We start from the raw sequence: 21,767 nt of genomic DNA on the forward strand, positions 1-21,767 counted from the left end.
GTTTCTTCTGTCTGGGGCCCTGAACTTCGCTGGAACTGAAACTTCTAATTTTCCTGTGCAGAGGGACGAAGCCAAAGGGCTTTAAGGTGAACACTGCATAAAACACACACGTACCCAACGCACATGTCCCTCGGAGTCTGAGGCTCCGAGTTTTACGAGCGACATTTCATTACTTCAGTGCGCATTTGTGCACAGCGTGCCCACTGAGCGCGCCGGCTCCCGGGCGCCCACTGCGACCGAACACGCGTGCCCCGGAACCAGAGCCGAGTCGGCCCCTCGCCAGGAAGGACGGCGGAGAAAGACCTGAGAGCGCTCCAGTCTCTGCTGCGGACAATGCAAACGAGAAAACCTCTGCTCTTCTGTGACACTGCCGCTCAGTATTTATTCAAAACAGGGAGAAGGGGGGACGGTTTATGGAGGGAAGAATCTGGAAAGAATGAAGAGGAAAGAAAACACAAAGTCACAAGACAAACAGGCAGGGGAAGAAGGCCCCCGGGCAACCGCGGAGCGAGCGCACGGAGCACTGGTGGCCCTTCTGTGACCACTGGGTCTCCATGAGCTGCGCTGTCGCTCCTTAAGGGAAGTGAGCACCCAAGGAGGCCGACGGCAGGCGCTGTGAATTCTAAGCAGGGGTCTGGGAAGGAGTGGCGCTACGGGGAAGATGCAAGGAAGGAACGCAAGGACCGAGGAGGGAGGGCGGCCTGGGAAGAGGGCCCTGGGCCGGACCACGGAGGGCCGGCAGTTAACGCAGCAGGGACGGGGCAGGCAGTCTCCACGGCGCCCGTGTCCCGGCCGCCCCAGGGAAGCAAACATTTCAAAACGGGCAGGGGTGCTGTGAAACGCTGTGAAAAGGTCCACATGAAACGAGGACCGGAAGTGTACTTCGGCTTCAGCATCCCACGGGGCTCGGTGCCACGGCGTTTCCAGCCCCCAGGAGGTACGAGGGCTTGCACTCGAAGCCTCAGAACCGCGGAGGACAGCGCGTCTGTCCTCCACGTCCCTGCCGGTGATGTCTCAGCCCGTTCTAGACCCTCTGAACCAGGGTCTCCGGAGCAGGGCGCGTGCAAGGCCACCCACCAAGGACAATACGAAGACAAAATATCAGCACTTCTGTTCCTTTGTAATCTAACTGCTTTTTAATGTCTTAATTACTTCAATGACTAGCACACAGTTAGTAGTTAAAGCCAGTAATCTTTGTGTGCACACGCACACACGGACACCCCTTCTATACAAACCCACACTTGTTGGGGGAGCATGCTCAAAAGTTGTCTCCTCTCTGGGACGGGGGGACAGCTGCTCTGGACCCCTCACATTTGAGCCTCGAAGAGGGGGATCGTCCTAACTCACATCCTGTAACTGAGGGAGACACCCCTCCTACCTGGGTACCTGGAGTGAGAAAAAACACTCCTACGTGCCCCAGGAGGGGGCCGCTGAAACACCGGGGTGGTGACAGGCACGGCGCGGCAGCGAGACAGGCTGCCCCGTATGACAACATCATGTACAAATGGCACCTCAAACTGCCATCTCTTAGCAGCCCCAATGCTCCTCGGGTTTTTCCCTGAGGACACCAAACACGCCCCGCCTACAGTCCCAGCAGGAATCGGGAACATCCACTGTCCCTGCAGTCTTAGCACACGGCTCCCACACACCGAGAGCCCACCCTCCAAGACAGACACACGGACCAGGGTTCTCCAGGCACTGCCCCGGCAGAGTGGCCAGGTCGGCTAACATGGTCACACCTCACAACACAGACGCAGAATGGACTTCATTACTTACTTGAAATTCATTTTCATTCTGAGCTTGTTCGGATCCCTCCTTATTACAGGACCTCTACGAATGAGAAAAAGCAAACACCTCCGGTGAGATGGGGAACACTGCGCAGACTCTCACTTTGCAACCACCAGAACCGCCAGGGTTAACAAAACGTCACAGACTTTTAATGAGCGTTTCTCAGCCCGCTGGTGTCTCAAACACACCACCAGGGTCCAGCACTAGCACCGACACCCGAGGAATCGCTTCGTTTCTTTACAAGGAGAGGGATGTGCTGTCGAGAGCCAACAGCTGTGACTCGACCACTCTGGTGTACCGTCTCGCAATTTCATTGTTTGAGGAAAGTCAACAGAGGGCGCTCTTGCAACCAGGCCTTCCACAGACAGTTGGACAAGCGGAGTATCAGCAATTTAGCCAGGTGGGTCTCCATCCCTGGCAGGAACAGGGAGTGTACCCCTGCCCTGGGCAGACGTGGTCAGCACAGAACTCGGGCAGAGAAGCAAGCCCTGCGCTGGCAGGCGACCTGGCACAGAATCTGTGCAGACCAGCCTGCCAAACTGCCCGTCCCACTCCGTGTGGTCTGTCCTCCACCAAAAAGAGGTCTGTGCGAATGCAGCAAGTCCCTGAACTTGCTCCACACATTAACTTGTGAAGGGATGCTTTTACATCACTTTCCTCAATGAAATTGCAAATTACTGGTAACCAGGGTTCTGGCAATGAGAACAACTGCCATCCGCAACTCCCTGGCTACATTGTCTCATCATAGCTTCTAAGGCAACCCCCGCCCCAAGCCTTTCACGCTATCTTTTAATCAGAGGGCGGGGAAAACAAGTCAGAAACTTAAGTGTTATGTCAAAATTTTATGTCCGAGGTTGCCTCTAGAAATCCATTGTTAAAATTAAACTAAAGTCTGTTTACGTCAGACACAGGAGGAAGCCCATAAAGGAAGCTCTTTAAAAATGCTAAGGTAAAAGGTTCTTGAACACCCCACGAAAGACATACCTTTACATTCCACAGCTTTATCAAAAAACACCTGTACCAAGGGTGGAAAGTGTGGACAGGGAAAAAAATGCCACGTTAAGCAACACCAGCTACTCCAGCACCATTCAAAACACCTAGCGTTTTAAAGCGACTCTCTCATCCATTATACATGGAAATAACACTCCACAGACAGTGTAACGTGTTTTATATAAACAGTACGTATTCTAGCTTACTCAGCATAAAAGTAAACAAATTAATATTCATGTTCATGAAGCTCTCTGCAAAGACTTGCGCTTACATACACTCAATAGCATCTTTCCCTACACACAGTTCAATGCATTTGGTACCAAGTCCAGAGAACACAGATGGGCATATGGCAGTTTATCTGTGTAACCTGCATCTCTCTGATGAAGGTGGTACAGGTTAAATCCCGCTACAGTGAGAGCCACACAAATGAACAGCACAGAAATGCCGTGAGGCCTCCGCTGACGGACTGGTGTACCATGTGACAAACCCTGGGGTGGGGGGTGATTAGGTGTCACGGAAGCTCTGCTCCTCCCGGACTCCGGATACCCTCAGAGCCCCGTACATGGTCTCCCGCCCTAGTGGCCTGTGTGTATGTTACCTATCAATATGGACTCCATTTTTGATATAAGTCTTTCCCAAAAGCACCAAGCAAATGCCGGTGCTTAAACACCTTTTGGATAGCACAAATATGGGAATACTCGGGCACTGTGAAATTCAAGGTGGTCAGCTCAAGGTACAACCTAGGATGGCAGAGCTAGCCCGCTACAGCAAACTCACATCCATGACCCCAGCAGCAGGACAGTGAATGGGGCTGAAATGCCCCCAAAACATACCCTTGTGCTTTTTCTCCCTGAGGGAAGTTAAGCACAAAAGAAGTTCTATAGGCTGACACACTGCACACTGACACTTTGTAGGGAAGGCTTTAAGACAGTTAAGGCATTTGGATATCCTATGAAACTTTGTAACGGGATTTGACCTGTACTAAGTCCTAAATGACTATGGTTATTCCTATGCTGCTATTATTCTAACTGTATCTTCTTAGGGAGATACAGTTAAGGGTTATTAAGCCAACAGAAGTCCCTTTTCCTTGTCTTAAATGGTGCTCTCAAAAGCAAGTCACTTCATCCAAAGTTAGAACCGGCTTAGTTCCCAAGGCAGTTCCTTTTGCAGGTGTTAGCACCCGGTGCAAGTAACTTCCCGCCCCGCCCACGGCACTCCACCCGAAGGCATGCGTTACTTATTCCACAAGAGCACCATCGTGAAGGCAAGATGGACTTCTGCCACAGCCAACCTCCTGTTCTGTTTCCTCAGTACAAAATGCTCAGGGCTCCCTCGGTCCTGTCAGGAAGTCCAGGAAGTCCCAACGCAAGAAGGTGCGCGTGCAAAGGCGGGGGGAGAGGCCCCCTCCGGAGGTGAGCCAGGAAGAGGGACTCACGCCGCCAAAAAGAGGTCAGAGTACGCTTCTGTCTGGAAAAACAGTAAGTAAAGACATCTTGGTGTCTGTGAGGTTTTACTCGAGGCACCGATTTGTCTGAAGCAGATATGGAAATACACTGCACAAATATTTAACGCCATCCACAATTTCCCCCAATTTGTACATTCATAAAAATTAGCTTTCATAAGTTATAAAACAGAACCGGAAAATGTTTACATTTATTAGAAATTTGAACAGCGATAATGAAAAATATTCTGCCACTGGCTTCCTTCCATCGTCCGCACCCTTTTCCTCCCACCTTGGTTTTCGAGAGAACCTACAAGTATTCATCACAATCCACACATTCATGAGACTGTGATACAGGAAGAAAACAGACCAAAGTGCTGGCAATAATAATAAAGGGTATGGTTTATATTTTGCTTTAATGTTATAGAAAACTTTAAAAACTGAAACAGATTTTGATTGGCCAAGAACTTTAAAAATTAAAACCTACATTTAGCCCAGTTGGTTTGAGCGTCATCCTGATTCGCCAAGGTCATGGGTTTGACTCCTGTCAATTAAGGGCACACACAAGACTCAACCAATGAGTGCTCACGTGGGTGGGGCAACAGGTCGATGTCTCCCTCCCCCTCTCTCAAATCAATGAGTCAATACAAACTAATTTCCTAACAGCCTAAATTCTCTGAGACAGGAAGTAACACGACAGAATTAGGACTTTTGCTTTATACTTTACATACTTCCATGTTTTGAAAAGTGTTTCAAGTATGTTACTTTTATAATAAATATATTTGGTACAGGTTTCCAATGTTGCTTTTTCTGACAAAAATCATATTTAAAGGCTTTTGTACTTAAAAGACCATAAAAAAGTAAATGTTCGTATTATAGGTTATCACTTTTCAAATGTTCTATTTCATGATTTGCAAACAAGATGAAAATCCACAGCTAGTAAGGCATCTTTTAGGGGCTGAGATGAGGAAATGCCACTCGACTGTTTCACAGTCTAACCAGGTTATTTCTTTACATTTGTTTAAGCCATTGGGCAAGATAAGCTCTGGTCCTTGGTCAGTTTTCAATTGAAGTCCCTCCAATGAGGAGGGAACTAGTTCTGTGACTAAGCACTTTAACACCGACACAGCACCCGAGACAAAACAAAGGGGCCGCTGGTCTGCCCCAGAGACCGTGGGTGCGGGTGTGTAACAAGCTAGTTCGAGTGGCGTGCGGCTGTCTCGGTATCACCTGCACTGCCTGAAACGCTGATCTTCAAAGTGTCTTCGGAGACCAGAACTGTGGAGCTGCTGGTGGGATGGGCTGGGAGAAGTCAGGAGTCAGCTCCCAAGGACTTGTCATCCGCGGTGTAATAAACTGGGAACACTACCTGAGAAATCAAACCTTCATCAGTTACAGATGATGTTGTAACAAAGCAGCCACTCTCTCAAATACAACAGTGGCTACAGAGACAGAGGCAATACAAAAGGCGTGTTTTGTGGAAACCAGGAGGCCATGTTCTCCTCCCCACCGGCCCTGCTCCGCCTCAAACAACTCAGTGGACTCTTCCAAAGGCTCTCACTGTGTGAAAGAGGAGCTGGTCGTGGCCTCTGAAAACACTCTGGCATCCAGAAATGAGTGATTAAGAAAGAATAATTGAAGTGTCAACCACACTCAGCTTTCGGGGGCACCTAAGATGTGGTCCAGGAAAGTCCTACTCCTCTCCACTGACTGGATCACCCCCACAAGCTGAGTCCCGAGCCATGCCCAGCCGCCCACAGTCACCCTGAGGACAACATGTTTGTGCCCTTCTGAAGGCTTAGTAACTGCGGCGCTCGCTGGTCCTGGGCCAGATAACCTGGCCTTCTTTAGCGTGCAGCCTTTGGCTCTGAAGACTCCACCCTGGTTCCTGGCCACACTCAACTCTCTAGGAGAGAAGATCCCTGCACAGGACTGGCGCCCGCTAACAATGAGACTCCACTCCTCTGCAGTGAGCTGGGCGGGAAGATCGACTCCCCAGGAGGGACCGCAGCCGCGCGGCTCCGTCCACTCCCGCAGCGCGTTTTCTTCTCACTGTCGCCTTGACCCTGACCTTCCTTCTCCAGGGTTCCTACGAAAATACCCTGTAATTATCGTTTTATGGTTTCTTACAACATTTCTTGAAAATATTTTACATAACGTTAAAATGTGAGATGCACATGCAACGGTTTAAAACGGAAAACACATGAATTATAAGAATTTAGACAAGTGAGTCTACGGCCACACCACCCTGAACGTGCCTGATCCCGTCTGATCTCGGAAGGTAAGCGGGGTCGGGCCTGGTTAGTACTTGGACGGGAGAATATTAGTGAGTTCTAATATTTTATGATAGTCTCTAGAGCATTTTTAATTATCCCAAGGAATTTTCTAAAACAATTTGATCCTTCTGAACTTTGCAAAATCGGATGACTTGCTGACCGCCAACCGGAGACCAGGACTTCCGCAGACTAAGTACAGACAGGTGCACAGAAGTCTTGGTAAAGAAGGCTCCTGCCAGGACCTTCTCAAAATTTACGTCTGATCCAGGGTAACCTGCTGCCCCAAGACGCTGAGGCATCCGAGCTGAGAGTACCTTTACCGTAAACAGCTGTGGGCTGCCTCGGCACCGGCGCGTCCCAGGAGGAGCGCCGCAACCTCCCCAGCCTGTGCATGCTTCTACAGCCGGTGAGCACAGCTGAGCTCAATGAAGCTGTTGGGGACCCAGCAAAGACTGGCAGAAGGGTCCCAGCTGACTGGGCGAGGAGGAAAGTTTGTTCCCAAATCTGACCAAAACAGCATGGTGCTTCCTGAATGCTGAAAGTGGCATAAGGGAAGAAGGTTAGCACTCCAACTGATTTCTCAAGTTGCGGCCCATAAATGGCTAAAATTATTAAATGTCATTTTTTACTGAGGAAACAGAAGAAGGGGATCTGATTTGCCTTGGACAAAAGCTAAACACCCCTCCCCGCAAAAAGTGATGTATTCAGCACATACCGTTCTGATATCTCAGTCGCTGCGCCTCTTTAAACACAGCACAAACTGTAGCTGGTGCTACTTAACAAAAGCATTACAACGTTCTTTTTAAAAAGCATTTCTTGAAACCAAGAACTAAAAGGAGGAAATTAAAGCTGTAGACAGTGCGCCGACTTCAGAGGACTCATACTGTACCGTGAATCGTGTCTGTCACCTGGAAACCAGAGTGCGCCAGGCACGATCGCATGGACAAGCCTGCAGCAGAGAACACATGCACAGACAGCTAAAGTGGTGCGTCACCCTGTCCCCTTCACGCCACCCAGCACCACACATTCCTTCCCGACACGGGCGGGCTGCGGTCACACCGTCGCTCCAGGGGCCAGAAATCTGTATTGGCTTCATGCTATAAATCTCAGACATAATTTAGGACCAGCAAGACAAAGACACTTTGAGTATGTCAAAGTTAGACACAGTCATGTGCGGTTTATTTCGTTATCAAAACAAGGCACCAAGCAGGTATGGAAGGAGTATCCGCTGTCATCTGGCGACTCTCTTTGGTGAGCACTTGCTGAGGAAATGCTGGGTGAGACCGAATGGGAACACAACGCCAGAAAAACGTCTGACTTCTGGGAAGGGAGTTCTGACTGCCTTCCAGACAGATACACTGACACCATACTCAAGGGACAGGGGGATTTTTTTAAAAAAGAGAGTAAACAAAACAACTTAAAACTCGTATGACCCTAATACGATGAGAAAAAAAATGCCAAATTTGGAGTACTCAGTTCCTAGCAATGTGCTCTCAGGCCCTTGGTGAAGGGGCATCAGTCACACCGTCTGCACAGCAGCGGCGACTGACCTCTGTTCCAAGGCGACATGTCAATTTCTCAGTAGCCGATAGTCTACTACTGACTGACTATGGGCTGTTTCGTATTTTAGTGTGGTTTAATTTTTAATTCAACTGGGGTTAAGAGGAAACAGGGAAAACAGTATTTTGTCTCCTGCATTCAAAGAAGACCAGGTACCAAACCCGAATCTCCCGAATCGCTAACACATACCTGCGTTGTGCCTTGATACCTTTAACTGTATTATGGTTAGTACTCAAACAAGCACTAAATATTAGCCTCGTATTACTCAGAAAACAAAACAAAAACATTTCCTCAGACAACACGAGGGATCTCTGATGTGTGCCGTGACACCATGCCTGTGAGACCGCTCAGAACGGGGCCGCATCTCTCCATCCATGCACAGAAGGGACCGGCCCGACACAGAGTCACTGTCCCGACAGAGGGAGGGAGGAAGCGGTCCTCTGCGACTTCCACCAGCTGGCACAGGTTACACTGAATGAGCAATACGTACTGACATTTGTGTCTTCCACAATTCATGATAAATAAGCAAACTGGTTATTTGTAATCGGCCACACTTGCTTCTTTGAAAAGGCTGCTGCCAGACGCTGCCGAGCCCATGTTCCTTCCCAGTATCAGAGAGGAAGAAAAGCAAGTTACATTTACAGCTAATTTGACAATGTCAAGCTCTTTTCTAGCAATGACATTTCTTACCATAGTGGCAAAAGCTAACTAGTACTTCTTCTGAAACCTCCTATTAAACCAAAAACAAAACAAAATGGAAAACTCTGGTTAAATCATCCTATTTTAAGTTAGGGGCAATTTTATAGTTGAATTCAGTTTTCATCATCTACACAGCAAATGAACATAACCCTTTTATAAAATTCAAGTTAAAATTAAAGCTAGTCTCCCTGGGAAACAGACACTAAATTATATTGACATGAATTGCTTTATAATCGCACCAATATTTTCTATGTTTAATCATTCCCTATAAATAATATTGCACAGCCGTCTCTCAAAGCTGCGTGTTTCATCTTACATGTTTCCCATGTCCAACACAGGACTTTGCTGAGGCCCTCAAAGGTAACACAGACCCTACACCAGGCCCGGGCACAGTGAGGAAGTCTGCTTACGGCCCGTCTGACACAGAAATGGGGGCTGGTGCGTGCGGGATGGGAGCGGGGCCCTCAGGGCGACTGGAGGGTTTACCTTGGCCTTCTGCTACTTAACCTGAGTGAGCTGCGCCACAGAGCAGTCAGTTCACTGCCGCTGTGGAGATAAAGGAGGTTAGACACTCGCAACAGCGTGACAAAGAAAAGTGAAAACACCATGAAACATCTCATCATGTCAAGTCCCTTGTAAATAACCGTAAATGTGAATCAAAGAAATATTTCTACTTAATATTCGATTTTCACAGAGATAAAAAAATTTCAACAACTTAAAACAAGGAGAAAGGGAGAGAGGGACATACTAACGGGGTCTATCATATAATTAGGCAAAATACTCTGACAAAACACTTATTAAGTGCAGCCATCAATGAACCCTTTTCAAGGGAGGAGCCCATTCTACCCCCGCAGCGGTTACGTTTGTGGAAATGCACAACGGGTACAGAGGCGTGTGTGCGCTTTCACCTAAGGTAAAGAAAAAAGGGAATGTAGTATTTAAGTTGTACTCTCTTTAATTCTGCCTTTAATTCATTTGTGAAAGGAACGTGATTCACTATTTGGGCGCCTACTGGCTCAGCCGCATTTCTTCTCAACGCCAACCCCGACACGCTGGTACAGGTGCTGGCGGTTTCTGTCGTTGCTGCGGGGACCACGGTGTCACCGGAGAGCAGACCCCTCTCCTGCCCTCACAGGCCAGACAAAGGCTTGATGAGCCAGTGCTGACTGCACCCACTCCCCAGAAACGCAGTAAATATCAGAAATTTTTAAACTGCGTGAAAGAATTTAAATTTCCGGTAAACCCCTGCCACAGTGCGGTGAAAGGTCGACCTCTCCAGCCCCGAGGCCCTCTCCACCGGCCCCCTGCCCCCGCCCACGGTCTCCGGCCCCAACGGGCAGGTTCCCCCAGCCAGGTGGGCACGACCGCAGCACGCTGACTTATTTCCACTCTTTCAGATCCGAACCACTTCTGCTGCATGACTGGGGCAGGGGAAATTCTCCATGAAAGGTCCAGTCGAATTATGACCATTTTTTAAAAGAATTAACATCTAGTGTGCCAATCTTAACTTTTAATATTTCTAAGCATAGTCAAATTAGCATAGATGTGAACATGACCTATTTTTTAGATTGAGCTGAAAGTAATGTTTTAAAAAATTAAAGTCAGAAAACTCTATTTCATAAAGATAAAAATGGGCCCTTCTAAAGAAGACTTCACTGAATATCAAAATTCTACGCTAGAGCCCTGGCTGGTGTAGCTCAGTGGATTGAGCACGGGCCTGCGAACCAGACAATCGAGGTTCGATTCCCAGTCAGGGCACATGCCTGGGTTGCAGGCCAGTTCCCAGCAGGGGACACACGAAAAGCAACCATACATTGATGTTTCTCTCCCTCTCTCCTTCCCTTTCCCTCTAAAGATAAATAAATAAAATATATTTTTAAAAAATAATAAAAATAATAAAAAATAATAATATAAAAATAAAATAAAATGGCATAAAGATTATAATGGAAAATAAACTAAAAAAAATTCTACCCTAGAAATATATCCACCAAACACCTGTATATGTGGTCACTAAAATGGTAAATTCATGCTATAAAAATAGTAAAAAAAAAACAACAAAAACTAGACATTTGGGATATCCTATAATTGGTTAAGGTAATTAACAAATAAGCTACTTTAATTAGAAATTAGATTCAATTACTTAAGTAATATGAAACTCATGAAAGATTATAAATCTAACAAATTCAAAGTTTTAAAGAAATCACCAAGGGAAGAGGTAAGAAAGCCAGCTCCCCTGAGCCCCGGCTCTGCCCATGGGGGCGCCACGAAGCCCCCCGAGCAGGCTGCAGGCGCGACCCCTCGTCCCCAGCGCAGGGTCACGAGCCAAGCGTCATCAAGCACCATCAAAAACTAAACCAACACTGTACTTTCTTTGCATATAAAGCTGGGAGTGTTTATACTAGTTTTCTACTAAATAACAAGTAAAAACAGGAATTCACTTAGAATATAAATAAAAAGCCCAATTAGAATAAAAGCAATATATTGAAATAGCTTTAATAACACCACTAAAGTATTTGAAATCTCTTCCCTGATAACTCAGGAAAGAGGATTAAAACTGTTAGCAGGCCCCTCCCATCCCCGAGCAGCCTGGGAACTCACCATCTTTAAAATCGCCCCGTACAGCCGCAGCAGCACTTTCCGAGGCTCGTCACCAACGGTGGCCACAGTGTCGGGTAAGGAGCACTGGAACAGCATGTTACTGAGGCCACCTCTGGGAAGAAATGAGAGGAGGGTCAGTGTCTGCATTCAGGAGGGAGCAACGTCACTCTTCCTGCGTGAGGACGGAAGGAGAAGCGGGGCTCATCTCTCAGGGCACTTACAACACAGACACTTAACTGCACAGTCTTTAGATCAATCCCACGAGCCCCACCACAGACGGGCAAGTCCCGATCTGCTCTTCTGGCTCAGCCCTGGAGGGGAGTTTTCCCAACTGCACGTGCGCCCCTCACAGGCCCCGGGTCCCTCTAGAGGGACAAGGACCAGGAGCCCTTCAACCCCACATTCTTCCACGACTCCAGACTCCCCTTCTGCCAGATTCCCATCATCACCAGGTTAAAATCTTGGGGCAGTATTTAAACCCTCTCCTCCAGAACTTTCCACCTGAAGTACAGTTCCAAAGTCTACCCCTCTCATGCTCGTGTTATTAAAAATTTCAACTGATTTTGACTAACATGCCTTTTTGAAAACCAGATAACATATGGGAGACCTCAATACCCTAACCCTTCCATGTGACTACTGAAGACGAGAAACAAGTTATGAGGTCACTCCACCAGGAAGGAAAAGCCTTGGGGACAAATCACCTGCCCAAGTTGGTAGAACATGAAATACCACATACTCAGGAGTCACAGACAAGAGGCGCTCCACCTGCAGTGACCCCCAAGTCCTACGTCCTATCTAGAGACCACAGCTGGAGGAACTATTACGTAAACAAAGCAGTCGGCTGGAAGCTAGGGAAACACGAGACTGAAACGTATCTGGTTCCCGCCCTGAGGACTACCCTCTCTGACCAGAGAGCTGACCAACTGCAGCGCAGAATTCCAAGTCGTGGGGCAGCATCTGCTGGCAGGCGCTTCGGTGCACCCCAAGTCTATACCCACCCGTCAGATGCCAAGATATGGGGTGTGCGCACCTTTTGGACAAAAATTCACCAGCAACCCCCCCACAGCTTTCTGAATGAAACCCCAGGAGGCAGCCTCTTTCCCTGCTCCATCCAGAACAATGCAGCCTACCCAAGCCGTGCTCCCAAAAGGGAGGCGAAAGTACAAAGCTCTCCTATGTCGCCATGCGCCCAACTACAGGGACTGTGAGGATCCAGGACGAGCACCACCAAGAAATGCAAAGCGAGAGAAATGGTTGGACTTGTGTGGGGAAGAAAGGAACAGGGAGAAATTTCTTATCTCGAGGGGTTGATGTTACCACACCAACTCCAGCGTAGCAACTCTGACAGCTATGCTCTAGTGACAGATGGTACCCGCCCTCTCTGGGCAGAACCCAGGTTTCATTCAGGCCCTGGAGGTGGCCGGCACCAAGACTGGGGGCCCATGAGACCCCGTGTGGGCAAACAGAGCGTGAAAGGCTGTGTCTGTGTGACTTCTGGGGAATCAAGTTAAGACGCACCCCGCTTTGCCCGTCTTGCCCGCGCTCCGCCCTGCTGTCTGAAACGAGGAGAGGACAGCGTGGCGATGGCTGGGCTCTTGCCTCTGAACTCCAAACTAACCCGTTTTCTAAAGCTGTGATGCCAGACTGGGACTCCGCCAGTTCCTGCACCTGATGGCGTTAGCGTTGCAGCAACAGCCCAGCCGGGCAGCCCAGCCATGGCTGCTGTTCCAGTGCCCACTTCTTTCGTCGGCCCCAGAACCAGCCTCAGAGCCTTCCTCAGAGTCTCCTGGGAGGCTGGGTCCCAATTCTGTGGGGGCCCCTGCTTGGAGTTTCCAGGTTCTGATAACTCCAGCCTCCTCCCCTTGTTCTCCAAGGCCCAGGAGTAGCGCTGCTTCCTGCAGCGAGTATTTTAATCACGCCTGCCTTTTCAGTTCCCCCAACACCTGCTCACTCAACTCCTTACGTTAAATTCTCTATGTTAGAGAACCCAGTGCTGTTCCCATGTTCTCGCCAGGGTCCCGAACAGCACAACGGCCAGAGCTTTAGCAGGTTCTTAGATTCTCACAGTAGGGCCACATCCTAGGAATGGCAGTGGTCAGCCGTAGGAGTCCGCACCCCCATCGGGCCCATGGCGCTTGCACAGCGTTGCACAGCGGCCTGGCCTGCTGACTCCTGCCCCACTACAGAGGCAGACACAGTTCTGTGTTGTCTGACCCATCGTTACTCGGAGTTTTCTGTTTAAAGCTTATCACGGCCACTTACTCGTGTTCTTCCAAACTGGAAACTCCTCCTTCTCTGCTATCTAAAAACTACTTATTAACTAGGGCCAAGTTCAAAATCCAACTCCACAGGAGGCCTCTCCCATCTTACCTGCTAGCTCCTTGAAGGCCGGGCTAAGGTCTAACTTCAATTCTCCAGGCCCAGGGCCCCCCAAACCACAGTGGTGGATGCTCAATAAAGATTTTCCAAAAGTGACAATAAACAGCAGCACTCCCGTCCCATTGAGTCTCTCTGCTCCAAACTCCACCCTGGTATGTTTGATAGCTGTCTCGCATTGTTCACTAAAAATTTTGGTGGGTTAGTCTTGGCTCCCTAAGGGACAACCCCCTCTTCCTGGGGGAGGCATCACACTAAGAGAAAGACCACACTTCAGAGTCAGGGAGACTGGGATTCAAGCCCCACGTATGCCACTTACTATCTGTGCGACTCTGGGGACATCACTAAAGCTCGCTGACCCCCCAAGTCTGTCCTCCGTAAAGGAACGGGCCTTTTTCACTGGTGAGGGTGAGAGCTCAGAGCCATGGGGCCCCTGTATTACAATGTTCTCGGTATCCGACAGGGTTAACACTTTTCACCTGCCCAACCACCCGACAGGTGGAAGCTGGCACCACCTCCGCGTTACAGATGCGAGGTTGAGGCACAGGGCAAGGAAGGGGCTCAGCCAGGGCCCAGGTGCTGCTGCAGGGCTTTGGGGTCCTTGCTTTGAACTCTGATGCCATGAGACACAGGAGACAAAGCAGGAGAGCACCGGGGCCACGCTGGACATCGCAGCCGGTGCTGTGGGTGCCAGGAGCCTCGCAGAAGGGCCAGCCTGTACCGACTCGCACAGACCGAGTGTCCTCACCTCCTGCGGCCACCACGATACATGACCAGAAACTGCTTAAACCGACAAATTTATTCTTATAGTTCTGGAGTTCAAACACCTGAAAATAGGTTTCATGGGGCTATAATCAAGGTGCCAGCAGAGCTGCATGTCAAAATTATACACTATGTTACAGGAAACACATATAAAACAACTAAAACCAGATTCTGATTGTGCTGAGTTTCAAAGGCCGGGAGCCATGAAGGGCAATGAGGAGTCCAGGTGCCGCGGGCACAGAGGGTCAGTTGGGGAAGACAGGGACACTTCTGAGAGAGGGCAGGCAGTGGCACGACGGTGTGCACATGCCCAACGCCACCGAACTGTGCACTTGAAAATGGTGTTTTTATGTATATATTTGCCCCAATTTAAAAAAGGGAAGGAAGCACAGTTACGTGCTATAACGTGGATGGTCCTTACAAACATTATGCTAAGTGAAAGAAGCCACTTACAGAAAAACCACATGGAGAAAGGGAACCGAACACACACACACACACACACGTGTGCACTCATGCAGATTCCATTCATAGGAAACGTCCAAAACAAGGCAGTCAGTAAAGACAGAAGTTAGACTAGTGAGTGCCAGAGGCTAAGGCGGTAGGGCTCACGGGAACAGGGTTTCTCTCTGAGATGATGAAAACGTCCTAAAACTGACTGTGGTGATGGGTGCATACCCCTGTGAGTACGCCAGAAATCACTGAATTGCACACTTTATTACTATTTTTTAATTGACTGATTTTGAGAGAGAGAGGTAGGGAGGAAGGAAGTAGGAGAGAAACATCAATTCGTTGTTCCCCTTACTTATGTGTTCGAGTTGCTTCTTACATGTGCTCTGACCGGGATCAGAAAAACCTGCAACCTTGGGAACCCCCCCAAGAGTAAGGACCTGTCCGCTGCAAGGGCAAGTCAGGTGGCCACTGCAGCGAAGGAGGAACAGGAAGACAGAGAACCCAAGGTCCTGGTCCCTGCAGCCCCAAGCCCCAAGCAAGCTGCAAAGCAGATGGAAGGTGCAGGCTCCACCTTTCTTTTCAACTCTGGGCAGCGCCTCCCATATGTGGCTTATCAGGGCTGCCTTGTCGCAAAGGCTTCTGTCCCAAGCAACAGGACGGGCATTAGCTAGGACAGGCATTAGTTAAAGGACTTCGTTCTCCTTCCTGTCACATCCTCTTGAAAGCTCAGTCAACAGCCAGCGCAAACAGACGAACCACTGTTCTGGGCTGTGTAACTCCATTCAGAGTTCACGCCCGCGCTCCTGCAGAAGGAAGGAAGCCAGGCCGAGCTTGGCCAGAAACAGGCCCGCAACCTGGAAACCCTTCATCTCTTATCTGTATGTAGCCTCTGTTGCTCAATAGGCTTTAGTGGGAGGAAGTAAACCATCGATTGTGCTTTGGTAACAATCCAAATAAAAGGTCAAAGTCAGGGATGACCCAAACTGTGAGAAACTATCTAGAAATAAACCAGTTACCAATGCGCCAAATAACAGACTAGGAACAATGAGACATGGTGGGAAAAGATGCCACAGAAATGGTAGCAAATATCCAACAGCCCGATTTACGGCATAATTTATCAGGGATATCCGCACAAATTAACCCCAGGAACTGTTCAGGATTTCAGAGAAGCCTGAAACCACCAACCCTATCACCTGGCAGAACAGCCTTTAATAAACACACGTGGCAGAGTTACATCCAGGAGGCACAAGATGCTCACGGAAGGAAAATATCAAATAAAATGATAACTACACGCCCACTGCACCTTCTCCTGAAAAAATCTCCGCGTTTCACATTTTCCCACTCGGAGGCAAACGAGGAGAAGCCCTTCACTTCAGAGGCCTATCAGTTCACGAAAAGGCACAGCTGGGCCTCACCTGGGGGGCCAGAGGTGCAGGCTTGCTCCCCGCCCAAACAGACAACAGGAAAAAACCCCAGAGCAAAGTGAGGAAGCAAAGGCAGGTGGCTGTGAGAAAAGCCCCTCTCACTGCCACTGGTTCAGAGGTCCAGTCCTTCGGGGTGGACAGCCCAGCCCTGAAACGCGGCCCTTCCTCACCAGCCGTGATGCCACGGGGGCGGGATGCCATTCTGGCCCCACAGCACATCCCAGGGAAACGGGCCACTTCGCAAACCCTTCCCACGTAACCCAAAACACTGAACACTGCCACCGGGTGTCGGCTGTGAGACGGTTCAACTCTGGCTGCTCTGAAAAGTTCACAGGGACTGCAAAATCTACTCCGCCGGTAAAAGGAAGTCAAATCTGAGCTGATAACATCATCCCCACCTCAGCCACAAGAAAAAGCCCAATAGTCTAGTAGACTGGATTTACTCCACCTGTGTCACATGGCCTGTGACGCACCAGCCTCCGGGAGTCTGCACACACACGATATGTCCTAAGCACTTGTGAACGCCACACCCTAGGCATCAAGTCCGCAGTCTGTGAGAGCAAGCAGTTGGTAATTCTGCTGAAGAACAAGTTATAACTGCACGTTATAAAGCAAATGTAGCCCTGGCTGGAGTAGCTCAGTGGGTTGAGCTCAGCCTGTGAACCATAGTAGCGTCAGCAGTTTGATTCCTTGAGTCCCAGTCAGGGCACAGGCCTGGGTCGCGAGCCGGGTCCCCAGCAGGGGGTGCTCGAGAAGCAATCACACACTGATGTTGCCTTCTTTCTCCCTCCCTTTCCCTCTCTCTAAATATAAATGAATAAAATCTTTAAAAATAATAGAGCAGCCCTGGCTGGCATAGCTCAGTGGATTGAGCGCGGGCCTGCGAACCAGAGTATCGCGGTTCGATTCCCAGTCAGGGCACATGCCTGGGTTGCAGGCCAGTTCCCAGCAGGGGACTCACGAGAGGCAACCACACATTGATGTTTCTCTCCCACTCTTTCTCCCTCCCTTCCCCTCTCTCTAAAAATAAATAAATAAAATATTTAATAATAATAGAGCAAATGTACAAGATAGAACCTGAGCTGGTATGTATATTTACCTCTAGGAGTGGCTTCAATGTTTGCAAGTCTTCATTTCACAGAAAATGTTTTTTAAAGGTTCTGGAGTCAAATCACTTGACTAGATAGTGGTTTACTGTATGATACAGCTTTTACTTTAGCAACACGTATCTAAGTAGCTGCACAGACGGCCCGCATCCTTCCCTGGCAGGCCTCACAGAGGCTGCGCGGCCTGGCTTGCTTCCACAGTGTTCGAAGTCAGTCAAAGCCACGCCATCGTGACACAACAGTGGAGAGGCCACTGTCTTAAATACGACGTTTCTGTATTTTTTCCAATTTCTGAACTGCGGTGAAATACCCACCACACAAATTGACCATTTTAAGCATTTTTAAGGGTACAGTGCGGGGGGCATTAAGTACGTTCATATTTTGTGTGTGGCTGTCACCGCCGCCCATCTCCAGAACTGTTTTTAACCTGGTAAAACCCAAGCGCTGTGCCCATTAACCTCCTGGCGCCCGCTCTCCCTCCCCCGGCCCTGGGCGATCGCGGGTCTACTTCGTTTCTGTGAACTCGGCTACTCGAGGGTCCTTGCAGGGTCAATACCGTCTTGTCCTTCTGTCCGGCTTATTTTACTTCGCAGTGTCCCGAGGGTCCATCCGCGTTGCAGCAGATGTCAGGATATCCTTTTTTAAGGGTAAATAACATAGTCCACTGTATCTAAGTGTCCCATGTATTCATCTGCTCATCCATCAGAAACATCTGTATTTTTAACCATTTGGGAAAGGATTCGTCATCTAGGTGAGTTAGCTCAACGCTCAACGATAAGCCCAAGAAACTACCTGCTCCAGAGAAACCTCTAACGCAAAGATCCTCACTTGCTAAGTCACCTGGTCTGCATCCAACCAGCAAGTTTTGCCGAAAACCTAAAAAGGACTGAAACTACTGCAAACTGTCCATGAGTAACACGGATCAAATCCGGCAAAATATTTGCTGGATTTTACTTGGAACACACAGTTCCAAGTCCCCCTAAAGTTCAGGGCCCAGGAGGTTCAAGAGCATCGCCTAAAAGTCAAAACGGACAGAGAAAGAAAACGAAGCCCACGACATAAACGGTACCTCAGCAGAAAGAAAACCACCCTCAAGTGCAAAGGCCTAGGTGTCTAGAAGGCAGAAGGCGCGTGACACCGCAGCAGCTACCAAACTGAGAGTGCAAGTGAAATAGGAAAAAGGATTTGGGGGAAATTTCTCACAACCATCCAACACTCAACTTGAAACCACCACAGCTCAGCTGACATAAAAAACACTTCAGGAAAATGACAGCATCGAGCTGCAGTGCTCGGCTTCACAGAACAGGCCTCTGCCGGCTCAGCGGACGCTGCAGGGCCCGGCGCAGGCTGCTCCCGGCCCCCAAGCCGAGCCCGCTTACTCACCGGAACATCATGCACCCAGTAGGGGCACACGCGAGGTTCCCACTGTGATATGGTGTGCGGGGGGGGGGGGTCGTCACTACGTACACCACGTGACGTCAGCTGTTTGTTCCTAGTGCTAACACAAAGCAAAGGCTGGTATGTTTTTAAAAGCTTTCTTTATTTACTTTTAAAGGGAGGGGAAGGGTGGGGGAGAGGGTGTGAGAAACATCGATGTGAGAGAGGAAATTAGATCAGATGCCTCTCACACACTCCAAACTGGGGACCTGGCCCACAACCCAGGCCTGTGCCCTGATAGGGAATCGAACCTATGACCTTTCAGAGGCTCAACCAGCGGAGCCGTACCATCAGGGCATCAAAGGTTAATCTTTAAGGGAATGCCAGATGGATTAAAGAGTACAGCTCACATTCAGTCCTGTGCTCCAGGGCTGTTCAACCCCAGTGCTGTTGACATTGGAGGCCCAATACTTCCTTGTCAGAGGAAGAGGAGGGGCTGCCCCGTGCAAGGGGGATGCTCAGCAGGTCTCCTGCGTGGCACCCCCTAGGTAACAGCAGTATCACCACCAGCAAACATGACAACCAAAACTGCATCCTGACATTATCAAACGTCCTTACAAAGTGTTACTGAAACGCTCATTTCAAGCCATTATCCTTAGCATCCTTGGAAGACAGCACGTGGCTGCCTACTCTTCCCACCGGAAAGGTCCTTCACCTTTCAGGGGTGCCCCGCTTCCTCCCTCCACAAAGTGCTGCACACAGACCTCCCAGTCCTTACCTTGTTTTTAACTTAATTTTATTTACTTTTAGAGAGAAGAGGAGAAACAGGGAGAGAAACATCCACATAAGAAACGCCAATTGGCTGCCTCCCACTCACGCTCCAACAGGGAACCAAACCCACACCCCAGGCCTGTGCCCAGGCTGGGAAAGGAACCAGTGACCTCTCCCTCCACCCACCCCGGTCAGGGCCAGACCTGACCTTTGTGACTGTCTCATCGTTAGCTGCTGTGCTACCAAGACCCTCAACAAGGAACTCCAGGCATGGTGAAACGTGCACATGCGTTGTGAAAGCCCTCGAGACTACAACTGCATTGTGGACGCAGCACAGACATGAGGAAAGCTGCAGATAGGGCAGTCCTAGGGCGGTGCCAGGCCCCCTGCTGGAGGAGGGCGTTGGGATTGTGCAGGGACAGGAAGGAGAAGGTGGGCATCAGCACCAGAGCTGGACAAACCAAGACACTAGGCTGGAAAAAAAGACACCTCCTAGAACTAATAAGCAATTACAGCAAGGTTATAGGATACAAGATTTCATACATACAGGTCCATCGCTTTTGCTCTGGCCAACTGGCTCAGTTAAGAGCGTTGTCCCGATATGTCAAGGTTTCGGGTTCCATCCCCAGACAGGACAAATGAAAACCAACCAATCAATGCACAAATAAGTGAAACAGAACCACATTTTTCTCTCTCTCTCAAAATTATTTTATAAAGGTCAATCGCTTTCCTTTATGCCAACAATAAACAAGTAGAAGCTGAAATGAAAAACGACTCATGGACTATCTAATCACCTTCGGTTTTCTTTTCTCTGCCTCCTACCAACTGCCTTTTGACTCACTGCTCCTGGGCCTATCTGTTGAGAGGCCAGAGCGCAAAAAGGAAGTGAAGCTCAGTTAATCTCGCTGCACTTGCAGCTCCGCTGAAAGGCTGGGCGCAGACAAGGAATCGAATAACTAAAAGTGGGTTTCGGATTATCAGTGGCGGCCAGCCAGCCAGATGTTAGATGCTGCCCTCAACCTGGTCAGCCATTTAGAAGAAAACTCGGCCCTGGCGTGGTGGATGAGTTGGTTAGAGAATCTTCCCCACACACCAAGGTTGCAGGTTTGATCGCCCCCTGAGGGCACATCCGAGAATCAGCCAGTGGCCCTGGCTGGTGTAGCTCAGTGGATTGAGTTCGGCCTGTGAACCAAAGGGTTGCTGGTTCAATTCCCAGTCAGGGCACACACCTGTGCTGTGGGCCAGGTCCCCAGTAGGGGGCACGTGAGAGGTAACCATACATTGATATTTCTCTTCCTCTCTCTCTCCTTCCCTTCCCCTCTGTCTAAATATAAGTAAATAAAATCTTTTTTTAAAGATTTTATTTATTTATCTTTAGAGAGGAAAGGGGGAAGAGGAGAGGGGGAGGAATATCAATGTATGGTTGCCTTTCGTGCGTCCCCTGCTGGGAACTGGCCTGCAACCCAAGCATGTGCCCTGACTGGGAATCGAACCGTGATCGTGTGGTTCGCAGGCCCAAGCTCAATCCACTGAGCTACACCAGGCAGGGCCTAAGTAAATAAAATCTTTGAAAGAAAAAAAATCAGTCAGTGAATGCATCAATAAAGGGAAAAACAAACCGATGTTTTTCTCTATAGAAATAAAAAATTTAAGATACTAATAAAATAAAACTCACAGAAAAACACAACATAGTTTTAAAGGTCTAAATACAAGGCCACACACTAAGTGGTTCTCTCAAGAGAAAAGGGTGGAGACAAAAATCAAGAGGGTCTTTATGTGTTCCTGTTAAGTGTGAATATGCGCAGACATATTGATGGTTAAACTAAAATCTGTGGTCACAAACTTTTAACCTTAAAATAAAGGGGGGAAATTCTACTTTACTCCTAGTCAACGCACCTAACGTGTCTGAACAGCGTCACTGGGGAATGAGCAAACGTTCCCCCCTCGGCCACTAGCAAATGACTCTTTCAAAGAGAAAAAAATCAAATCACAGACTCGAGAAACTAGAAATATAAGTTATCACGTGATTTTTTAAAAACCCAGCCATAACATCACTCCTTCGTTTAAAGTCCTAAACCGCAAATGGACTTTCTAGACATATGCACAAAACGTACTTCGTGATCGAACGGTATTGTTCTCCCTAGAAAAG

The 21,767-nt window shown here is 48.9% G+C and overlaps 1 protein-coding gene across 4 annotated transcripts in view; it reads right to left on the minus strand.

Moving 5' to 3' along the window:
• CHKA (choline kinase alpha) overlaps positions 1-21,767 on the minus strand; it is a 37,330-nt gene that overhangs the window by 14,705 nt on the left and 858 nt on the right. For 2 of the 4 annotated variants that reach the window (XM_037135388.2, XM_037135386.2), the window contains exon 2: positions 11,353-11,464. In XM_037135388.2, coding sequence (XP_036991283.2) covers positions 11,353-11,464 — 112 coding nt within the window. Of the gene's footprint in view, positions 1-1,776; positions 1,831-2,772; positions 2,801-11,350; positions 11,465-21,767 lie in introns of all 4 variants that reach the window. The other 2 variants (XM_037135389.2, XM_037135385.2) reach the window with 2 other exon arrangements.

Source organism: Artibeus jamaicensis, unplaced genomic scaffold (assembly GCF_021234435.1).
Source record: "Artibeus jamaicensis isolate MK-2021 breed Jamaican fruit bat unplaced genomic scaffold, CSHL_Jam_final contig_3109, whole genome shotgun sequence".
In the NCBI taxonomy this organism is placed as follows: domain Eukaryota; kingdom Metazoa; phylum Chordata; class Mammalia; order Chiroptera; family Phyllostomidae; genus Artibeus; species Artibeus jamaicensis.